Raw genomic sequence first — 20848 nt, 5'->3', positions numbered from 1 at the left:
ACACATAGGCAGTTTCAGCCACAAGACTGATGGAAAGGTGCCATGGTTCTTGGGCTACAGCAGTCGTGTGCATCTGAAATCACTATGGAACGGGGAGCTATTGTTATTGTTATCGCAAGCTCTGTTACGTCCAAGTTGGTCCCATGTCTAGAAGCCTGTCACTGGGCAGCACCTTCTAAAAGGTAAGCCCCTGAAGGACCAGGATGAGTTTTCGTTTTGTCTTTTCATCCCTACTTCTCTATCACAGGTGGCTTGTACACAGCAATCATTTCATCAGTGCTTGTTGAATTGGATTGGATTGGATTGGATTGATAGGCGGCTGAGTTTAGCTGAAGAGACTCAGCTATAAACTGAGTCTGGAACTCAAGTCATCATTGCTCTGGTCATCTCTTCAATGTGTCCCTCGGCCTTAGAACAATTTTGTCTCTTGGAAAGAACTGGATTCCCATATGAAATAATGAGAGTTCTGAGCCCTATGTGTAAAGGTAGTTAAGGAAAGTAGAGAATGTATCCCAGATGCAAGAGTTCTTTGCTTTATTTTAAAATATATTTTAAGAACCTGAGTTCAAATCCTTCCTCAGACACCTACCACTTACTAGCTGTGTGACCCTGGGCAAGGCACTTAACCCCAATTGCCTAGTCAAAAAAAACCCCCCAAAATTATATGTGTGTGTGTGTGTGTGTGTGTGTGTGTGTGTGTGTGTATTTAATAGAATTGGTTTCCTTTGTAATCCCTTGTATTTTACTTTATGCATTTAAGAACAATATTCTGAATAGGCTTCGCTATACTGGCAGAGGGGATCAGGATACAAAACAGATTGAGTCCCTGTTTTGGGAGGCAGTATCACTCACCTTCTGTGAAACTCAGTTTACCTATTTGTAAAATGGGAAGGCTCCAATATTTATATTATCTGTTCCACAGGGGATCTTGTAAAGAAAACACTTTATAAACCTCTGCGCTATAGAAATTTGAGTTGTTATTATGATTATTATCATTAACTTAACTTGAACTGTTACTATTACTAACCTCATCTCTGATTAATCCTCTCTTCCCCTATTCCTCCCCACCTCCTTAGTGGTTTCTCTGCCCTTATTGTCATCCTTTTTACTGGGACAGGAATGAGAAGGAGAGCAAGCAGGGAGGGGGTGTCCATGAGAGATCTGGCTCTCACCCAGTGTTGAGTGAGAACAGCAGATAGGGTTGGCAGGGGGAGGGGGAAGAGGGAGGGAGAGGCTAGGTCTGGGTCCTGCTCATTCATAAAATCTCTCCCAGCATTGGGTGTGTTGGGTGAGGGCTGGGGTCACTACCCTGGGCCAGGGATGTTGGGGCAGGTCCCTTTCCGCCCCAGCCCAGCTAGAGGTGTTTACACAGCTTGGTTCTAGGGGCTTTAGAGGTGTGGAATAGAACTGGCTGCCTATCAGACAGACCCAGGGATATGAATGGTCCAAGGGCCATACAGCAGCTGAAAGGGTCGAGGGAAGGGCCAGGTTTCCCCACCCCATTAAGGCCAGTGGGTTTGACAAACAGGGTTGGCCTGACACTGGTTAGCCTAGGTGCCGAGTAGCATGTGAGGGGAACCAGAAAGGCAAATACACACACACACACACACACACACACACACACACACCACACACACGCGCGCGCGCGCGCGCGCGCACACATTTTCAATAGCCTGTCACAGTGCCTGAAATTCTACTATTAGTGCTCCATTCATTTGGTTGAAAAACAATGGTTTTTTCCAGGATCCTCTTGAAAACTGTACTCCACCCCCACCTGATATCTGCTCTGTGATTGAGCAAGGGCAGAGGGGAAATTGAAAGAGTTCGATTCAATTCTGTTTAACAGATATTAATTAAGCAAATGAGACTACTGTGTTATATCAGGGAGATCAGAAGACCCAGCTCCGAGACCAGACTTTTTCACTTGACTCACCTTGGGCCAATTACATCACTTCCCTGAGACTTAATTTCCCCATCTGTAAAATAAAGATAATTACACTTGCTGAGGGAACAGGAGAGGCTCCCAAATTGGTCTCTGAAGAAGGGGAAGGATGTTAATAAGCAAAGACTAGGGGGTTAGGAAAAGGGAGAAAAGGGTCAGCAGTAAGATAATGCATTTCAGATACAGGAGAAAGCCATGTGCCGCTGCTGAGGAAGGAGAGAGCAGGATGGTTGCCAGGGAATGATGAAGAGTTCAGTTGGGCTGGTATGTAAATGCCGTAAGGGGAAGTATATGAGATGGGGCTAGAGGATTCATGGGGAGCCAGCTAAGGGAAGGCTTTGAATGCCAGGATAAGGAATTTGGACTTAATAGGCAATAGGTAGCAACAGCCTGAAAGTTTTTGAGCAGGCAAATATCATGACCCCAGGAGTCCATTAAGATGACTTGGACAGCATGTACCTGGTGAAGTGGAAAAGCAGAGACTGGGGACTAATGTCCTAGGCCAGCTAAGAAGTGAGAAGAGGCAGCTACAGGGAAAGAGAGGAAGAGAATAGGGAGCAGAGAAGGCCAGTATGCAGACCACTCCTCCAGATTTATCCCCTAACATGAAAACCTGTCCCTTCCCATCCTTCATGCCAAACTCTGTCCTTCCCTTGTCTCCAAATCTCAGTTCACAGCTCACCTCTGAGAAGCTTGGTCTGACTGACCACTCCTAACTTTGGCTGCTTCATCCTCTTCCGTAACATCAACTGGACTCTTAGGCCTGTGACTTAGGCTACTACAGGCAATGTCTTCATCTTGGTAGCTCTGGGCTTGTCCTCTATCTCCCCTGCTCAGTCCGGCGATTAGCACATAGTACATAGCTGGTGCTTTATACAAGTGTACCGTGGAGACATTGTGGGTTCGGTTCTAGACCACCCTAAAATAGAAAACAGCATAATAAAATAAGACTCATGACATTTTTGGTTTCTCAGTGCACATAAAAGTTACATTTACACTATATTATAGGCTATTAAGTGTACAATAGTATTGTCTAAAAATTTTTAAAGATATTTTATTACCAAAAAACGCTGACCATCATCCAAGCCTACAGAGAGCCACAAGCTTTTTGTTGGTGGAGTGTCTTACCTCGATGTCAATGGCTGCTGGCTGATCAGGGTGATGGTTGCTGAAAGCTGGGGTGGCTAGGGCAATTTTTTTTTTTGCTAGGCACTGGGGTTAAGTGACTTGCCCAGCGTCACGCAGCTAGTAAGTGTTATGTGTCTGAGGCTGGATTTGAACTCAGGTCCTCCTGAATCCAGGGCCGGCGCTCTATCCACTGTGCCACCTAACTGTCCCCCCCAATTTCTTAAAACAAGACAGCAATGAAGTTTAACCACATTGATTGGCTCTTCCTTTTATTTGAACACTTAGAAGCCATTGTAGGATTATTAACTGGCCCAGTTTCAGTATTGTTGTGTCTCAGGGAATAGGGAGGCCCCAGCAGAGGGAGACAGACAGGGAACAGCCAGTCGGGAGAGCAGTCAGAACTCACATTTATCGATTAAGTTTGCTATTTAAATGAGTGGGGTTTGTGGCACCCCAAAACAATGACAATAGTAACATCGAAGATCACTGATCACAGATTACAACAGATATAATAGTAATGAAAACATTTGAAATATTGTTAAGAATTACCATAATGTGATACAGAGACACAATGTGAGCACATGCTGTTGGAAAAACGGCGCTGATAGACTGGCTTGACACAGGGCTGCCACAAACCTTCAATTTGTAAAAACAAAACAAAACAAAACAAAAACACACATACCACAATATCTGCGAAATTGTGGTAAAGCTCAGTAAAATGAGGCATGCCTATAAGTGCTTGCTGACTTGACTCAGTCTGTGGGTTACCCAAGAATAGGAACCACATCTCTCTCTCTTCCCCTACTTGTACCTTGAAAGAAGGAGTAGCAAGGAGGGTGTAAGGAAGAAAACTCAGTTCTGGGGATGAGTTACTGACCAATGTTACTGATCTGGAAAAGCAATTTGATGTAAGGGAAAAAGTTCTGGGAGTCAGAAGGCCTGGGTTTTAGTCTCAATTACTATGTGCTGTGTGACCTCTAGCTAATCATTTCTCTTATGTGTGCCTTAGTTTCCACATCTGTAAAATGGGAATGACACTCCTTGCTCCACCTCACCCGCAGGTTGTTAGAGGAAAGCACCTGAAAGTTATTGGCTTTGGGGGAAGGGAGGCAGATGCTGCCCTTTGGACTTTCTGCCTACATTTTGGGAAGGTACAGTCAGATTCTGGGCCCCATGATCTATCCTTCGGTGGCTGACTCTGGTATACTTGGAAAATGACGTGCACCAATGCTCTGTCTCCCACTCCTGGAGGCAGTTACATTTCTGAGCCTGGAATTTAAAGTTGGGAAAGCTGAGACAAATGGAAGAAGGAACAAAGGATGATGGCCCAGAAGACTTTGTTGAACTAACAGTGTTGAAAAGAGGCTTGAGTTCCAGGTCTGATGCTGGGTCTTCTCAGGGAAATCACTTCGCCGGGTCTGTATCTTTACTCCCTCCTCTGTACAATGAGAACTTTGAATCTTTCTTTGGGGTTCCTTCCATCTCTGCCATTCCATGTTCTAAGGGCCCTCCCAGCTCTGACAACCCATATTCTTCATCCTGAGATACTGGAGGAATTTTGGCGCCGTGCAAAGTGAGGAATTTGGAGTCATGGGATCTGATTGTGAATCCTGGCTCTGTGGCCTTGGGCAAGTCACGTCTTCTGGGACTCAGTTTCTCTATCTGTAAAATGAAGGAGTCAGACTGGGTGGTCCCTTCTGGCTCTAAGTCTGAGGCTGTGATTCCTCCTAGTTTTCAGAATCTGATTATTTTGGGGTGGGGGACAGTTCTTGGGGAGAGCCACCAAATGGTTCCTTTTAGAGCCTGTGATCAATTGTCTTTTGTAGTCTCTGGACATTGAAGCCAGAGGAAGTTGGTTTTTTAGTGTAGCTGGACAGATGGAGGTTAGAACAGAGAAAGAACTTTCCTGTTGAGAAGGGTATGGATTAGCAGGATTGATAAGCTCTCTAGAAAGAATTCGGTGCTCCTCCTGAAATCTCGGGGAAATGTGTGGAGGAGTGTGGGTGCAGGTGGAGCATTGTGCCCTGAGGCAGATGGTGGGAGAAATGACATTTCAGGATCTCCTCAAGCCCTGACATGGCCTTTGACCTCTGTTAGATTTGATGGGGCTTCAAGGAAATCAGATGTTGCCTCCCTCTGGATCCCTGGGGATTGCTTCTGATGTGTCTTGGGTGAACACCAAAAGACATCATAGTATAGTGAGTAAAAAAAGCATTTGATTTGGAATTGGAAAACCTGGATTCAAATCCTGGTCCTGTTATTTACTATCTATTTCTCTTAAGGTCATTTTCTTGGACTCAGTTTCTCCATTCAGAAAATGAGGAGTTTCCAAGTAGATGTTCTCTGAGGTCCTTTCCACCTCCCTGAGATTCAGAAGGGGTGATGTCAGGGTACCATTTCCCCAGGAACTACTCTTACCCCTCCCCCTTCCCCAGGACCTCAGGCAGGAGAGCAGAGGGGGGCGGGGCAGGGTTGGACACATAAATAGTTAGGAAATGTGTCCATCCCTCATCCCTCTCAGCTATCCATCAGAGGGAGAACAAGGACAGAGCCTCAGCACCATCTCTCCAGACAGCCTTGGACTCCTCTCTTCTGTCTCTCCTCTCCTCGACTTAGCCATCCTGGAGCAGGTATCAGGAAGGGGAGGGGACCCTCTGGAAGGGCTGAACCTTTGGGGCTGTATCTGTGTGTAACTGTTCCTCTGGAGACCCTCTATGTTTGCCAGTATGATAGGCACGTGTGGGAAACACCATGTGTACCTGTGCATGTCTTTGTGTGACATTGTATTTGTGATCCATGTGTCACTGACAGGGTGTGGAAAGCACAGTGTACTCGGGAGTCATGTATGTATATTTGGGTGTAGCATGTTTGGGCTTGAGATTGCAGGTGCTTTGGTGTGTGTGCGTGTATGCCCCTAGGCATTCTGGGGGGGGCAGCTGTAGCCCTGATTCCCTCTACACCCCATGCCCACCTCCATGCCATCTCTGGGCTCCTAGTTCTCTCTGAGGGAGGGAATCTCTGGCTCTGCCCTCAGGGAGCCCCCGATTTGGGGAAGGGGCTGAAGATACAGGCCCTTCCCTCAGGGAAGTCCCTGTTCTGAAGAGGAAGACAGTCGGCCCTCTAGGAGCCTCTGGCTGGACAAGGGAGCTACATGCCCTAGACCCCCATCCTTAACATTCCTTATTGCCTCCCTCACCTTCCCCAAATTCTGCATTTTCCTACCCCCAGATATCTCCATCCTTCAAACACTTGGATCTTCACGCAGCACGAGAAATGGAGAAATCCTTTTCTTAGGCAAAATCATTAGCCCCAGTGGAGAGGAAGGAACAGCTCAGGAGATGTGAACCCAAGACTCAGGACTGTTTGAAAATGCATCTTCTACCCACCACAATGTGTGCACACACACACACACACACCCCATAATTTGGGACTGTCAGCTGTGACCCTAGGCTGGGGTTCTTAACAAACTAGCAAAACCTGAGTCTCTTTCCTGTTTTTTTGTTGGTTTGTTTGTTTGTTGTTGTTTTTTTTTTGGCTAGGCAATGGGGTTAAGTGACTTGCCCAGGGTCACACACACAGCTAGTAGGTGTTATGTGTCTGAGGCTACATTTGAACTCAGGTCCTCCTGAATCCAGGGCCGGTGCTCTATCCACTGCGCCACCTAGCTGCCCCATGAGTCTCCTTCTTTCCTCTGATTATTTTCCCTCATGACATTTATTATGACACAGATGGACAGCACACCCAGACAGACACACGCAGCCCTTCCTTCAGACATGACTTCTTCCTCTCTCATCCCACACGCTCCTCTGAGAGGCCTGAGATTAGTCAGTGCCCCCTAACCTTAGAGAAATCACTTTTCCTTCCAGGGCCTCAGTTTCCTCATCTGTAAAATGAAGATAATAACACTAGTGCCACCTTCCTCACAGGGCTCTTGTAAGGAGAGCCTTTTGTGGACCTCAAAGCCCTCAAGAAAAGAGGATTGCTGCTATTTAGGGAACTTGCAGTCAGAGAATTCAAGTGATTTGATTTGCCTAGGGGAGGCAGCTACTTGTTGTCATCGTTAGTCCCCCAGAGGACCATGATATCAGCGAGGTGATGCCACGACTTGCAAGTGAACTGGATTTAAGTGAGGGAGGGCTGTGCAAGGTCACCAGCCTCACTTAATCCTCCAGAGCCATCTGGGTCCAGTGGCCAGATATAGATCGGGACAACCGCAGATGGCCTCAGGTAGGCAGCTATGTGTAGTAGGAGAAGAGTTAGGAGACCTCCTTTGTGTGTTCAAGTGGGTTCAAGTACCTGGCTTTGCTACTGACAAGCTTGACCTTGGGCAAGACACCTCCCTTCCTCTGAGCCTCAGTTTCCTCCTTTGTAAAACTGAAGTAGTTGGACTAGATTATTTCTAAGATCCCTCTAAGTTCTAAATCTATAATTCCATAACTATATAAATAATCCTATAACTACATAAATAAAATAAGATAAAGCTGGAAAGGTTATGTTGGCACCAGATCATGGAGGGCCTTGAATTCTAGACTGAGAAGTCTTGGCACAGCATAGAGCATTGGTCCTAGAAGTCTGGTGTTCAAATTTCACACCAAACACTTACCTTAAGCAAGTCACTTAACTTTTCTGAGTCTCAGTTTCCTCCTCTCCAGAATGGTGAAAGAAGTACCTTTAGTATCTTCCTCCAGGATTGTTGTGAGATTCGTAGGAGATAATATCTGTAAAGTGCTTTGCAAACCTCGAAGGGTATATAAATATCAACTATTCAGTAAGAGGGAGCCATTGAAGGCTTTTGGGCAGAGGAGCAACATGATCAGAGAGTCACTTTAGAAAAATTAATATGGTGGGATGTATAGGAGGGACTGGAGCAAGGAGAAAGAGTAGAGGCAGAAAAAACTTGATAAGGGGCTATAGCAGTAGTTGAAGAAAAAAGTGGCACCAAGGCCTGAGCAAGAAGGGAAGAGAGGGGAGCTGGAAAGTGAAGAATGGTTTCAAAGATGTTACAGAGCTAATTAGAGAGTAAAGGAGAGAAAACCAAGGAGCTGAGATTTTGAGCCTGAATCACTGGGGTCAGTAGAAATTACAATAGCTAACGTTAGTACAGCACTTTAAAGTCTGAAAAGTACTTCATGTTGATTATCTCATTCGACCACCTAAGAAGTGGGTGTCCTTATTATTCCCATTTGCAGATGAAAATGAGGCTAAGTAACCTGCTCAAGGTCACACAGTTAATGTCTGAGTCAGGATTTGAACTCAGTTCCTTTTGAATCCAAGTCCAGTATTCCGTCACCCTCCCACCCCTGGTACTACCCAGCTGCCCTACTTTGGGAAGAGGATAAATTCAGTTTTAGACAACATTGAGTCGGATGCCTCCTAAGTGGAGGTGTCCTATAGGCATCTATAGATATAGGCCTACACTATAGGAGAGAGGTGGGATCTTTGCCAAGGTATTGAATCAATGCGGTATTGGTGTTGATCAATGTGGTATTGACCAATGTGGTATTGAGAGAGTACTGGGTTGAGAGTCAAAGAACCTAGGTTTAAATGCTAGTTTTGCTGCTTTGCTGCCTGTGTGGCCTTGGATAAATCACATAACTTTCTGAACCTTAGTCTCTAAGTTTCTTCTAAGTTTTGGACTTCTAAGTTTCCTTACATGTCAAAATTCCATGATCCTACATACTTTCCAGAACCCTAACAAGGAATTTTTATACCTGGGGCAAAGGGGAGAGTGGGACAAGATGGGGGATGAGAGGGAGAATTCACCTGAGGAGTGACTGCTCAGGATGGGTATTCTAAGAGGCAGAGGTGACAAGGGAGGGCATTCCAGAGATGGAGGGCAGCTGTACAAAGGCATGGACACAACAGATGAAATGTTGTATTGTGACAAACAAGAAGGCCAGAGTGAAAGGGGCAATGTATGAACCTAGAAAGAAAGGGTGGAGTCAGGTTGTAAAGAGCTTCGAATGCCAAACAGAGTAGTTTGCATTTTACTCTAGAAAGCATTTGGGAGCCCCTGGAGTTTATTGAGCCAGGGATTGATAGATACGCTCAGATGTGTGCTTTAGGAATATCATTTTTTAATTTTTAAAAATAATATTGTATTTTTTTCCAATTACATGCAAAGACAGTTTTTAACATTAATTTTTTTTATAAAATTTTGAGTTCCAAATTTTCTCGCCCTTCCTTTCCTTCCTCCTCTCTAAGATGGTAAGCAATTTGATATAGGTTATATATGTGCAATCACATAAAACATATTTCCATATCAGTCATGTTGTGAAAGAAGAAACAGTTTGCAAAAAAAAAAAAAGAAAGAAAAATGAAAATAGTATGCTTTTTTTCAGGGGGGTGAGGTAATCGGGGTTAAGTGACTTGCCCAGGGTCACACAGCTAGTGAGTATCATGTGTCTGAGGCCAGATTTGAACTCAGGTCCTGCTGATTCCAGAGCCACTGTTCTACCCACTACCCCACCTAGCTGCCCCAACAGTATGCTTTGATCTGCATGTAGGCTCCATTGGTTCTTTCTCTGGATATGGACAGCAATTCCCATCATGAATCTTTTGGAACTCTCTTGGATCATCATTTTGCTCAGAAGAGCTAAGGATATCATTTTGGCAGCTGTAGGGTGGATGGATTAGAGGAGAGACTTAAGGTGGAACAACCAATCAAGAGGTCAGTGCACTAGTCAGGAGATGAAGAAGGCCTATGAAGTGTGAGCGGAGGAAAAGGGACAAGTATGAGAATCCCTGCAGAACTAGAACCAACCAGGCTCGGCTACTGATTGGATCTATGGGCACTAGAAAGCTGGTGGTGCCCTTGCAGAAGCTGGGAAATAGGGAAGAGGGGTGGGTTTTTGCCTTTCTATAGCATATCAAGTGATACTCAATAGGCCATTAGTGAAAGGGTACTGGAGAGTGAAGAGGGCTAGATATAGAGAAATCTGGGAGTCATCTGAATAGAGCTGATTTTTAAACCCAGGGGAACTGAGGGGTAACCAGATGAGAGGGTGTTGACAGAGAAGAGGGACCAGGACAAAGCCTTGGGGCATATTTATAGTTAGAAGAAAAGATACGGATAATGATCTAGCAAAAAGGACTGAAAAGGAGCATTCACACAGGAAGGAGGAGAACCCAGAGAAGCCAGGAAGGAACTGGGAAGGAACATTCCGGGGCTGTTTGCTGGAAAGTGTCTGAGTGGGGTGGAGATCTCCTGGGTTTGCTTTTCCCCCAGTTCCACTCTTCCAGAACTACCTGACTTGGAGGTGAGGGGACTTCTTCCAGGATTCAGAAGAATAAAATTTTAGAGGAACTTCAAGGACCATCAAATCCAGCTCTCCCATTTTACAGTTGGGGAATCTGAGGCCCAGGGAGGGGACATGCCCAAGGTACTGCAATGAGTTTGTGACAGAGCCCGTATTAGAACTCGGGTCCTACTAACCCCACCCAGCCCATAGCTCTTTACTCTCTATAAACGCATCTCTGAAGTTCCCTCACAGCCGTCAGAGTGACCACTCCGTGAGCTAGCGGAATCGTGTGCAGCCTTGGCTAGCTGTGCCTGGGGCTGGGGCAGGGCTGGACTGGCTGGGCGGGGCCGAGCTAGGAGGCTTCTGAGCCCAGCCCGAGCGGAGCTTGGGAGTGGGATCCAGGAGGATCATGGCTTTGTGAGTAGCACTCCCTCTCCTGCCCTCTTGGGGACTGCCCCCCTGTTCTGGGATGCTCTGGGCCCCCCACTCCCCTTCTGCAAGTGAGCATGAGAAGTGGGTGCGTGCGTGCGTGTGTGTGTGTGTGTGTGTGTGTGTGTGTGTGTGTGTGTGTGTGTGTGTGGTGTGTATGATTGGCTAACTGGGTTCGTCTGTTTGTGCCTCTCCGATTAAATGTAAGCTTGGGTCTCGTCTGTTGCTTGGCGTCGTTGTCTTGCCTCTCCGTATATGTATATTCTTCTTCGGGGTTAGCCTGCGCGCGTCTCTGAATTTCTGATGAAGAAGCCAAAGAAGTCGGTTGGAGGGACGCGGGAGAGAAGGGCAGCCCCTCAGCTCCCCCTATTCACCCACACACATGCACGCACATTGAGTGCAAAGATCTCCTGTGATCCTTGCCTCTTCTCTAGGAACCTTTTTTCTCTAAAGGACGAGTCAGGGATCAGGGTCAGGTATGAGGTAGGAAACTTTCCAAGAAGAGTGAGTGGATGTGCTGTGGGAGACACCTTCGTGGCGCTGGACTGGCTTCAAGATTGGGGGAAGGGCAGGACGGCCAAGGGGACACGGGATTTAGAATTAGAAGGAATTTCCTTAGACATCACCTCTGTTTATTTTTTAAAACGTTTTTAATGATTTTTAAAAGCCATACTATCTTTTGCCAGTGACTCCCTCATTCTCTCCCTCTCTCTTGTAAGGAGTTAGGACGGTTAAACAACAAAGCAAAAGTAGACTTCACCACGGGATCATACCTTAGTAGCTCTCTGGCCCAACCACGAAAATTACAGACAAGGAAACTGAAGCTGAGAGGGGTCAAATGACTTGCTGAGAGTAACACAGGTAATATGTATCAATCAAAAACAAGCTTTGAAATCATGGCTTCTTGGCTCCCAGCCCAGTACGCTATCCAGTGCACCCCCTAGCTGCCTCAGTCCTCTGAAGTCATGACTGGTCACTGCATTGATTAGAGTTCTGAAGTCTTTAAGAATTATTTTTCTTTACATTGTTATGGTCATTGTGAAAATTGTTCTCTTGGTTCTGCTTCCTTCTCTTTGCATCAGTTCAAAAAATTCTTCCCATTTGTCATTTCTTATGATGCAATAATACTCCATTGCATTCATATATCACAAATGATTTAGCCCTTCCCCAGTCAATGCACACCAAGGTGGCTCAGTGGATAGGGCACTGGGCCTAGAGTCTGGAGGACTTGAGACCAAATACAGCCTCAGACACTTACTGGCTGTGTGACCCTGAACAAGTCAATTAACCTCTGTCTGCCTCAATTTCCTCAACTGGAGATAATAATAGTAGAATTGTTGTGAGGCTCAAATAAGGTGACATTTATAATGCACTTGGCATAGTGCCTGGCACACAGGAGACACAAACATTAATTAATGCTTGTTTCCTTCCTTTTTTTCTAGTTCTTTGCTACTATAAAAGTGCGGCTATGAATGTTTTGTTATATGTGGCTTTCACCTTTCCCTTTGTCTTTGTCCTCAGAGTTTATGCCTAGTAGAGATATACCTGGGTCAAAGAGTATATGCATTTAGTGACTTCTAATATATAATAATATGTAATTTACATATAATTTAATATATGTATATATTATCTATAATGTTTATATATAATGTATAATTTAATGTATAATTAATATATAATAAATTATCTTTATTTCTATCTTTTGTCATGCTGATCCAATTCCATTTTAGTTAGTTTGGTTTTTTTGTTTTTTGCTAGGCAATGGGGTTAAGTGACTTGCCCAGAATCACACAGCTAGTAAGTGTCAAGTGTCTGAGGCCGGATTTGAACGCAGGTCCTCCTGACTCCAGGGCTGGTGCTCTACCCACTGTGCCAGCTGTCCTCCCACTCTATTTTAGTGAGGAGGACACCGAGGGCTAGTTAGAAGGAGTGCTTTGGCCACTATTCACAGAATGGCAGAGTCAGTATTTGAACCCAGATTCTCTAATTTCAAATCTATTGCTCTTTTGACTCCACGAGGCTATCATGCCTGGGTCTGTTCTGTTCCTCGTCCCCCTACCCTCTGAGGCAGAGAGTCCTGGGCAAAGGAGGCCCAGGATGAAGGCTGTCTAAGTTCTTTTGGAGGAGAGGCCTCATGAAGCCTTACCCTCAGCCTCCCCAGGGCCATGGGTTTGATGTTTCCATCTGCTGATGATAACAACTCACAATTCAAGTTTTGCAAAGGTGTTCCTTCTAACTCCTCAGCCTCTTGCCCCTAAGCCTCTACCCTGATCCTCTCTAACCCTTGTAACCCTTAATTCCCTACCCAGGCCCTCAAGAAGACTGGAAGATCTAGAATCCCCTCCTCAGTCCATTTCCAGCATTCCCAAATGGAGAAGCTAGCTGGCATTTGGCTAAGCATCCCAGGAGACATTCATGACTCCCTAGGGGTTCAGAGGGGACATAAAGAGATCCCTGATGCTCTGGGGCCTCCCAAGTTTGGAAGCGGAAGAAAAGTAAAGCAAAGATGTGGAAAGGGGGTTTGGAGGGTGGGGTGAAATTGGAGTTTGGGGAAGGGAGGGGGGTCATCATGGAAAAGGGATGGACAAGGGATGAGGTAGAAGTCAAAGGCTGGAGTTTAGGGAGGATGGAATGAAAAAGGTGTTAGAATTACTGCCCTCCTTTAACATATTGAGAGACAGAGAGAGGACTCTTAGGATACTGATGTGCTGGGATGGAAGAAGGAGTTGGTCAGGCAGACTGAAGTGTGACAGAAAGGATCTCAAAACAAATCAGGGAGTGTCAGGGGTAGGAGGGCCTCATCGCTAGAAGTATTCAGGCAGAGGCTGGAATGCTATTTGTAAGGCATGCTATAATAAATCACATTTCTAGAGCGCTTTAAGGTTTATAAAGCATTTCACTCACAATGACTTTGTAAAGTAGATTGGGCAGGTATTATTATCCCCATTTTATGGATGGGGAAACTGAGCCGCATGGGAGGGGACATGTGGAGTGGACATGTGTTCAACTACACAGCTTGAAAGCCAGGACTCTATTCAGGTCAATTCAATCTAACAAATATTTATTAAGCGTCTGCTCTGTGTCAGGCACTGCAGAAAGGCATTCCGCATTGTGTAGGAGCGTGCTAGACATGCTTTCCAAGGCTCCTTCCAGCTCGGAGGTTCTGCGAATCTCAGGTTTTCTAATTCTTGGCTCTCATGCCTTCCCTTTGCCATCTCCCATCCCCCAGGTCCTGACTGATCAGCCCTTATGACCAACATGAGCTGGAGCTTTCTGACGAGGCTGTTGGAGGAGATTCACAACCACTCGACCTTCGTGGGCAAGGTTTGGCTGACGGTGTTGATTGTCTTCCGAATCGTGCTGACCGCAGTGGGCGGGGAGTCCATCTACTCCGACGAGCAGAGCAAATTCACGTGCAACACGCGCCAGCCCGGCTGTGACAACGTCTGCTACGACGCCTTCGCCCCCCTCTCCCACGTTCGCTTCTGGGTCTTCCAAATCGTTGTCATCTCCACGCCCTCCGTCATGTACCTCGGGTATGCCATCCATCGGCTGGCCAGAGCATCTGAAGAGGAGAGGCGCCGGGCCAGGCGCTGCCGTCAGGGTGGCCGCATGGCTCGCAGGCGTGCCCCAAGGAGGAGGCCGCCGCTGCCCCACCCAGGCTGGGCAGACACCCCGAATGGCGGAGAGGAGGAGCCCATGATCGGCCTGGGGGGTGGCGTCGGGGAAGAAGAGGAGGGTGGAGCTGGAAGTAGGGAGGACCGAGAGCAGGAAGAAGAAGAGAAGGAGGCATTGGCAGGGGAGAAGGGCAAGGGGTCTCCGGAGGCCGGGCCTGCCAACCAGAAGCACGATGGGAGACGAAGGATCCAGCAGGAGGGTCTGATGAAGATCTATGTGTTGCAGCTATTGGCTCGGGCCTCCTTTGAGATCTGCTTCCTGGTTGGACAGTACCTGTTATACGGCTTTGAGGTACAACCATTCTTTCGCTGTAGCCGGGAGCCCTGCCCTCACACGGTTGACTGCTTTGTGTCTCGGCCCACAGAGAAGACCGTCTTCCTCCTGGTGATGTATGTGGTCAGCTGCCTCTGCCTTATCCTTAATCTCTGTGAGATGGCCCACCTGGGTCTAGGTAGCTTGCAGGATGCGGTGAGGAGCCGCAGGGTGGGGGGCCGGGACCAGGGTTCGGAGGGCTATCCTTCACCCCCGCCCCTGCCCCGGCAGCTACCCCATGGCTACCCGTATTCTCGCAACATCTCCTGCCCACCTGAGTACAACCTGGTGGTCAGGGCCGAGAGGGCGGCAGCAGCAGGGCGGCTAATGCCTGGTGGACTCCTAGCCCATGAGCAGAACCTGGCCAATGGGGCCCTGCAGGAGCTCCAGCAGCTTCAGGGCCCCGGCTCAGAGGAAAACCCACCACCAGTAGATCTTGCTGCCTTCCGAGGAACCCATGGGGCTGGGACCCAGGACCCTGCCAATGGGGTTAGGAGCAATGGATTTCCTGCTTATACATCCCAGGTAAGACTACCACATTCAAGGACTGACAGCCCAGCCTCAGCGGGCACAATTGTGGAGCAGAACCATGCCGATGGTGCCCAAGGGCAGCAAGGGGCCAAAACCAAATCCAACTCAGAGAAAGGCAGCAGTGTTAGCAGCAAGGATGGCAAGACATCCGTGTGGATATGAAGACTTTTGGATGGGGGAAAGGGGACAGCCAAGAGCCAACCTCCATACAACCCCCAACCTCTATCCCTTCCCCTAAATTGGCCCTAGAGTCACCTTAAACTTAGCCCCAAGATGGGACTTGGTTTTATAACCCAGAAGAACATCAGTGCACAGAGTTAGGAGAAAGGAGGAAATGTGCTGTGGAAAGAGAATTGGTCTTGGAGTCAAGAGATTTAGATTTGAATACTGGTTATCCTACTTACCAGCTGTGTGACCTTGGGCAAATCATTTTCCTTATCTGAGCCTCAGTTTCCTTCTCTGTAAAATGAGGGAGTTGGACTAGCCATAACCTTCTGTGACTGTGATTTAAACCATGTGGGTGGCAATTCAACTTGTCTTCCCTTCTTTGGGCTTTGGGGTTGGGGAAGTTGGGGAATACCAAGAATCCAGGCTCTGAGGTGAGGCAGTGGAGTTCAAATTTAAGGCTCATGACCCATTATCATCATTATTTTCTTGTAGAAGATGTACCTTTTCTAAAGACAGCAACAGAAGCCTTTTAACAGATAGTATGATCTAGTGAAAAAGACACTTGACCATCTCTATCCAATGGAAAACAGGGCTGGCCTCTGAGCTCTCTTCTGGGTCTAACCTTCTCTGATTCTACAGGTCACGTGCCCTGGGGGAAATCATGGGGGTTAGAATCCACTGGGAATGCCTCTTGGCTGGATCTCTAAAACCATTACTGAGGGAGCGTGAGTTTGGAAATGGGAAAGATGCCTCTGAGACACTCTGGTGTAATAGAAAAGCACAATAATTTTGGAGGCAGGAGATTTGGGTTTAGATTCCAGCTCTGCTACTAGAAGCTGCCTAAAGTCCCTTCTGGCTCAATGTCATGGGATCCTATGTTTTGTGGGTGAAGGGGAAAGAGTCATTTAGTGCCCTGGGATTCAGTGATCACACGGTTGCATTCTGATTTTTTCTTATGGCAAGAGCTGGGGTGGAAGATCACCCCCACAGCCAGCAGTATAGCCCAGGGTATTATCTCTCTGTCCTTGGTTCTGTCTCTCCCTGGCTGTTGGTTGCCATGTGATCAGGGAAAGCAGACATTTCAATCTCTACCAGAGCCAGACAATTAAAAAGATAAAGAATCCCTCCCTTTTCCCTTTCCCCCTGAAAAGAGCCACAGAATATATCCCAAAGTCAAATACAAATGATTGATTTATGTGGTGGGGATTATCTACTTTAGGACTTTCAGTGCCATCCTTCCATTGGGCAGCTAATTAATAATTGACCTTACCTATTCACCATATCACCATGTGTTTGTACAGTCTTATAGCCTCTACCTGGTCCCATTAATTGTGTAAAGGTAATTCCTGCCCTGACTAGAATGTGTTAGAGGTTTGTTTAAGCATGGGAAGTCTTGGGGAAGGAATTATAAAGGTCCCCTACCTGGGAAGAGGTAAATTCTTTCCTTATCCTCATCCTGGTTCCTTCTCAAAGCACCAAGACACCTCAGGTGCCATCACTCTTTGGGGAGAACAAAATTCACTGTGGTCTGCCAACTCCCATCCCTACTGTGGTCCAAGGGACAACAGTTGGTGAGTATGGTGAGGACCTGCCTGGCACCATCTTCATTCTCTCTCCTGCTTCCTCTGGGATCCCAGCAAGTATCAGGGTCCAAGGTGGGGGAGAGAGGGAGGAGATAGTTATGCCAAAGAGAAGGAAATTAAAATGGTGATGAGAGCATGGCTTCTAGAGACCCTCAGCAGTAACTCCGACAGATTTCTTTTTGTATTCAGAGCCCATGTGGCTATGACATAAAGCCAAAGCAATACTCAGAGCAGCCTCTCCCCAAGGCTGTCCCTGCAAATAGATAGAGGACAGGGGTTTGCCTGAACAGAATAATTGAAGGGCACTCCCTCTGACTACTTGTCACAGTGCCTGAAATTCCACCATTATCATTTTATTCATTTGAGGTTTAAAGGCTCCCTAGTTTTCCAGAAGCCACCACTGAAATCCAAATACCTCTGGAAAGCAAGACACTTTATACATGTAAGTTGCCTATTCATTACCAGCTAATGTCTTAGTGGGGATTAATTGACAACTAGTTAAGAACAAGGCCTTATGTTAGTATGGGGGTAAGACATGGAATGGAGTTTCCAAAGGGTGGAGGAAGGTGATGAAACAGAAAGTGGAAGGAGGTAGAGCTGGCAGGGGTGGAGGGGACTGGCCTGGGCTCCCTGAACCTGGGCTCTGGTTGCGTGATCGTGGGCCATTCACTTCCATCTTTAGACTCAGTTTTCTCTTCTATAAAATGGAAGAGTTCAGATGAATGATTATTAGGGTTTCTTCCAGCTCTCACATTCCACATTCACTCTTCAAGGCCTTTTTTCAGCTTGAATATTCTGTAAGTCTTGGAAGTAGGAAGCAAGTATTCCCTCTCCAGTGAGAAGGAGAACAGACAGCCTTGGAGGAGAGAAAGATTGAGACTAGGGGTGGGAGGAGGATTTGGAGGAGTACTGGCATCATTTCAGGGGGGCCCTGGTGTAGAGGTGCCCAGAGGGTGATTCTAGGGATGCCAGAGTCCTTCCTCCTCCCTTGGGGAAAGGGCTGAGATGGCCTCCAAATCTCATGTTTCCTCATGCCTAGCCAATTATACCACTGAAAGGAGGAAAGAAGGGACCAGTCAAGAGCAGCACATTCAAGAAGCAGGATCCTGGCCTAAAGGAGATGTGTTTGATAGGCGGTAGGGGACAACTCTTCATTATTATCAATCCAGGATTCCGCCTCCCTAGAGTCATCCTAGGGTACCGTTCTCTGAGCATGGCAGTGACCTTCTACTCCTAGGTCCTTCTAGTGACCAGGGCAAATTCACATCTCTGAGACACAAAGTCAGGCCTGTGGGCATTGGGTAAGACTAAGGAGGTGGGCTCTAGGAAAACACAGAATCCTTGTGTGGGGGCCTAACCCTTTCCATGAGGTGGCCTGGAATACCCCAAGGTGACCCATCTACCCTTTGCCCATTGCTGCAGAATTTCTGCTTCAAGGCTAAATTATCTGCTCTATAGGTGGGAAGAGGTGGCAGAGAGGCCAAGATGGAAGAAGGGGGGGAAGCTACTTTGGATTCACTGGGAATAGCCTGCTCTGACCTTGCCCTATTCCCTATCCTAGCCCCTGCTGACTTGCTCTGATATTAGCCTGAGACAAGACAAGCCACTGGAGAAAGGGAAGTCTTTTGCCAATCTACTTGTTTGTATTATCTGTATGGCAGAATGGGGAAAGCATAGGACCAAAAGTAGCACCATATCAGACTCCACTCTACTTTTCTCTTACCCTAGGGGTACTTCAAGCATCCCTGTGTTGCATACCATCCTGACTGGACAAGGGCACTAGACCCTGCCCTCTCTCTTGCTGCTTCACTAGCATGGCAAACTGAAAAGAATGTAAGAGCAAATAACACAGTGTCAGAGCTGGAGGGGACTTAGGGATCAACCATTTTACCAAGGCAGAAACTGAGGCCCAGAGAGGAAAGTGACTTAACCTAGAATCTAGGTCTCCCATCCTAGGTTTCCTGGCACTACAGCCTGATCAGCTGCCAGACCAGTAACTTTGAGGTCCAGGTGATTTCCCAGGTCATCCATACTCTCAGATTTTTTAAAAATTAGGTTTGGGGAGTGGAAGAATGAGGTAGAGTTTCAGAGTAGTTATCCCCTTGTTTAAGGCTCTGGTATGTTCATTGTGGACACCTTTGACTTCCCTTCCCCTGAGCCCCATTGACGTTCCATCCCCCTGAGAAATACTTGAAGTCTTCATAAGCATCAGGGCCAGCCGATGGACTAGCCACTGAATTCCGTTTCTGCTCCTGAACTAACTCACCTTTGCATCTGGGACTGCCAATATGGGCTGAGAAACCTGATTCTTAGGGTAGGAGAATCAGGGGCAGGGAGCCATGGGTCCCCTCCCTTTAGTCCTTTCTCCCCATACCATCACCCAGCCAGCCCCACTTCACCATGGGCGATGCAGGTTCCAATACTAATACAATGAAATAAATAAATAAAATAAAACTTGACTTTTGTTTACAACCTCCTGTGTGTGCCTACCAAGTGTTTATTTTTTTTTTCAGCCATCAGTAAAACTGTGCTTACCTCCCATCTGCCCAGGCCTAGACTAGACTTTATGCTGAAGACTTGACCAGAAAAGAAGATACAATAACTGTCCTTTGATGTTCACAGTCTAGCTGAGCATTCAACACATCTGTGAAACACATGACAATACAAGATGGAACATGGCCAAGTGATACTAAATTCTGTGGTTCACTCACTCGTTTACTCATTCATTCTCTTATTCATTTACTCCTTCATTGTCATTCAGTTGTACATTCATTCTCATTCATTCATCATTATCAAGCCCCATGTTCAGAACTCAATGTCTTTGTAGTGAAAAAGATATAAAGATATCTAATAACTTTGCCCTCATGGAGCTTATTAACTAAGGGAATATAACAAAAAATAACCTATATGAAAAAAATTGTAAATAAAAAAATTATAAAAATGTTATTAAGACTATTGAAAAACTGGAAATAATCAACATATCTATTGACTAGAGAATGACTTGATCAATTTTGGCATAGCAAGGCAATGGAATATTTTTATATCACAAACAAATCAAGATCAACTATATGGCCTTTAAGATCCCTTCTGGGGACAGCTAGGTGGTGAAGTGGATACAGCACTGGCCTTGGAGTCAGGAGAACCTGAGCTCAAATCCAGCCTCCCGACACATAACACTCACTAGCTGTGTGTGACTCTGGACAAGTCACTTAACCCCAATTGCCTCACCAAAAACAAACAAACAAAAAAAAGATCCCTTCTAACTCTGAAATTCCATGACTCTGAAACATAAACCATGTGAAAACGTATGTAAAGTGATGTATGGGGGGAAAAGTGGAATTTAAACAACATATACTTTGACCATAATCATATTAAAATAAATTTAATAAAAAATAAAATAATTAAAAATAACAGCAACAAAGCTTTCTAAATCCCTTTGTAATGGCAGGATATAGATGGAGAAATGAAGAGTGGAGGATCATTTCCCCTAAAATGTCCTTATTAATATTAATCCCCTAAAATCAAAAAGTTACCCTGGAAACTCTGATTCTCCAGTCATTGCACTCACTGCACAATGTTCCAGATAAATTTTTTTTGGTGACTGCATGAGGTCTTAATTGTAAAGATCCCTCCTACTTCAACAAAGATCGGTTAAAGTACCACATGGTGGCAGGCATAAAGCCTAGAAAAGAAAAGACATGATCATTGTCTTCAAATACTTGAAGAGATGTGATATAGAAGAGGCATTATACTTATCGCCTTATTAGACGGTAAGCTCCTTGAGGGCAGGTGCTGTCTTTTGCCTCTTTTTATATCACTAGCACTTAGCACAGTGT

The 20848-nt window shown here is 46.2% G+C and overlaps 1 protein-coding gene across 5 annotated transcripts in view; it reads left to right on the top strand.

The window, feature by feature from the left end:
• GJC2 (gap junction protein gamma 2) overlaps positions 1-20368 on the top strand; it is a 41649-nt gene extending 21281 nt beyond the window's left edge. The window contains exons 1-3 of one of the 5 annotated variants that reach the window (XM_078152439.1): positions 10621-10728; positions 13970-15255; positions 19526-20368. In XM_078152439.1, coding sequence (XP_078008565.1) covers positions 13990-15255; positions 19526-19573 — 1314 coding nt within the window. In that variant the 5' untranslated portion in view covers positions 10621-10728; positions 13970-13989 and the 3' untranslated portion in view covers positions 19574-20368. Of the gene's footprint in view, positions 1-5602; positions 5701-10620; positions 10729-11192; positions 11602-13969; positions 19485-19525 lie in introns of those variants that run through there. The other 4 variants (XM_020998972.2, XM_020998974.2, XM_078152438.1 and 1 more) reach the window with 4 other exon arrangements.
• Positions 20369-20848: the final 480 nt, after the last annotated feature.

The sequence above is a fragment of the Phascolarctos cinereus genome, unplaced genomic scaffold, assembly GCF_003287225.1.
Source record: "Phascolarctos cinereus isolate Bilbo 61053 unplaced genomic scaffold, phaCin_HiC Scaffold_4;HRSCAF=312, whole genome shotgun sequence".
NCBI classification, from domain to species: Eukaryota; Metazoa; Chordata; class Mammalia; order Diprotodontia; family Phascolarctidae; genus Phascolarctos; species Phascolarctos cinereus.
Note: the sequence above shows the minus strand (reverse complement) of the source record. Positions and strands in the feature narration are given on the sequence as shown.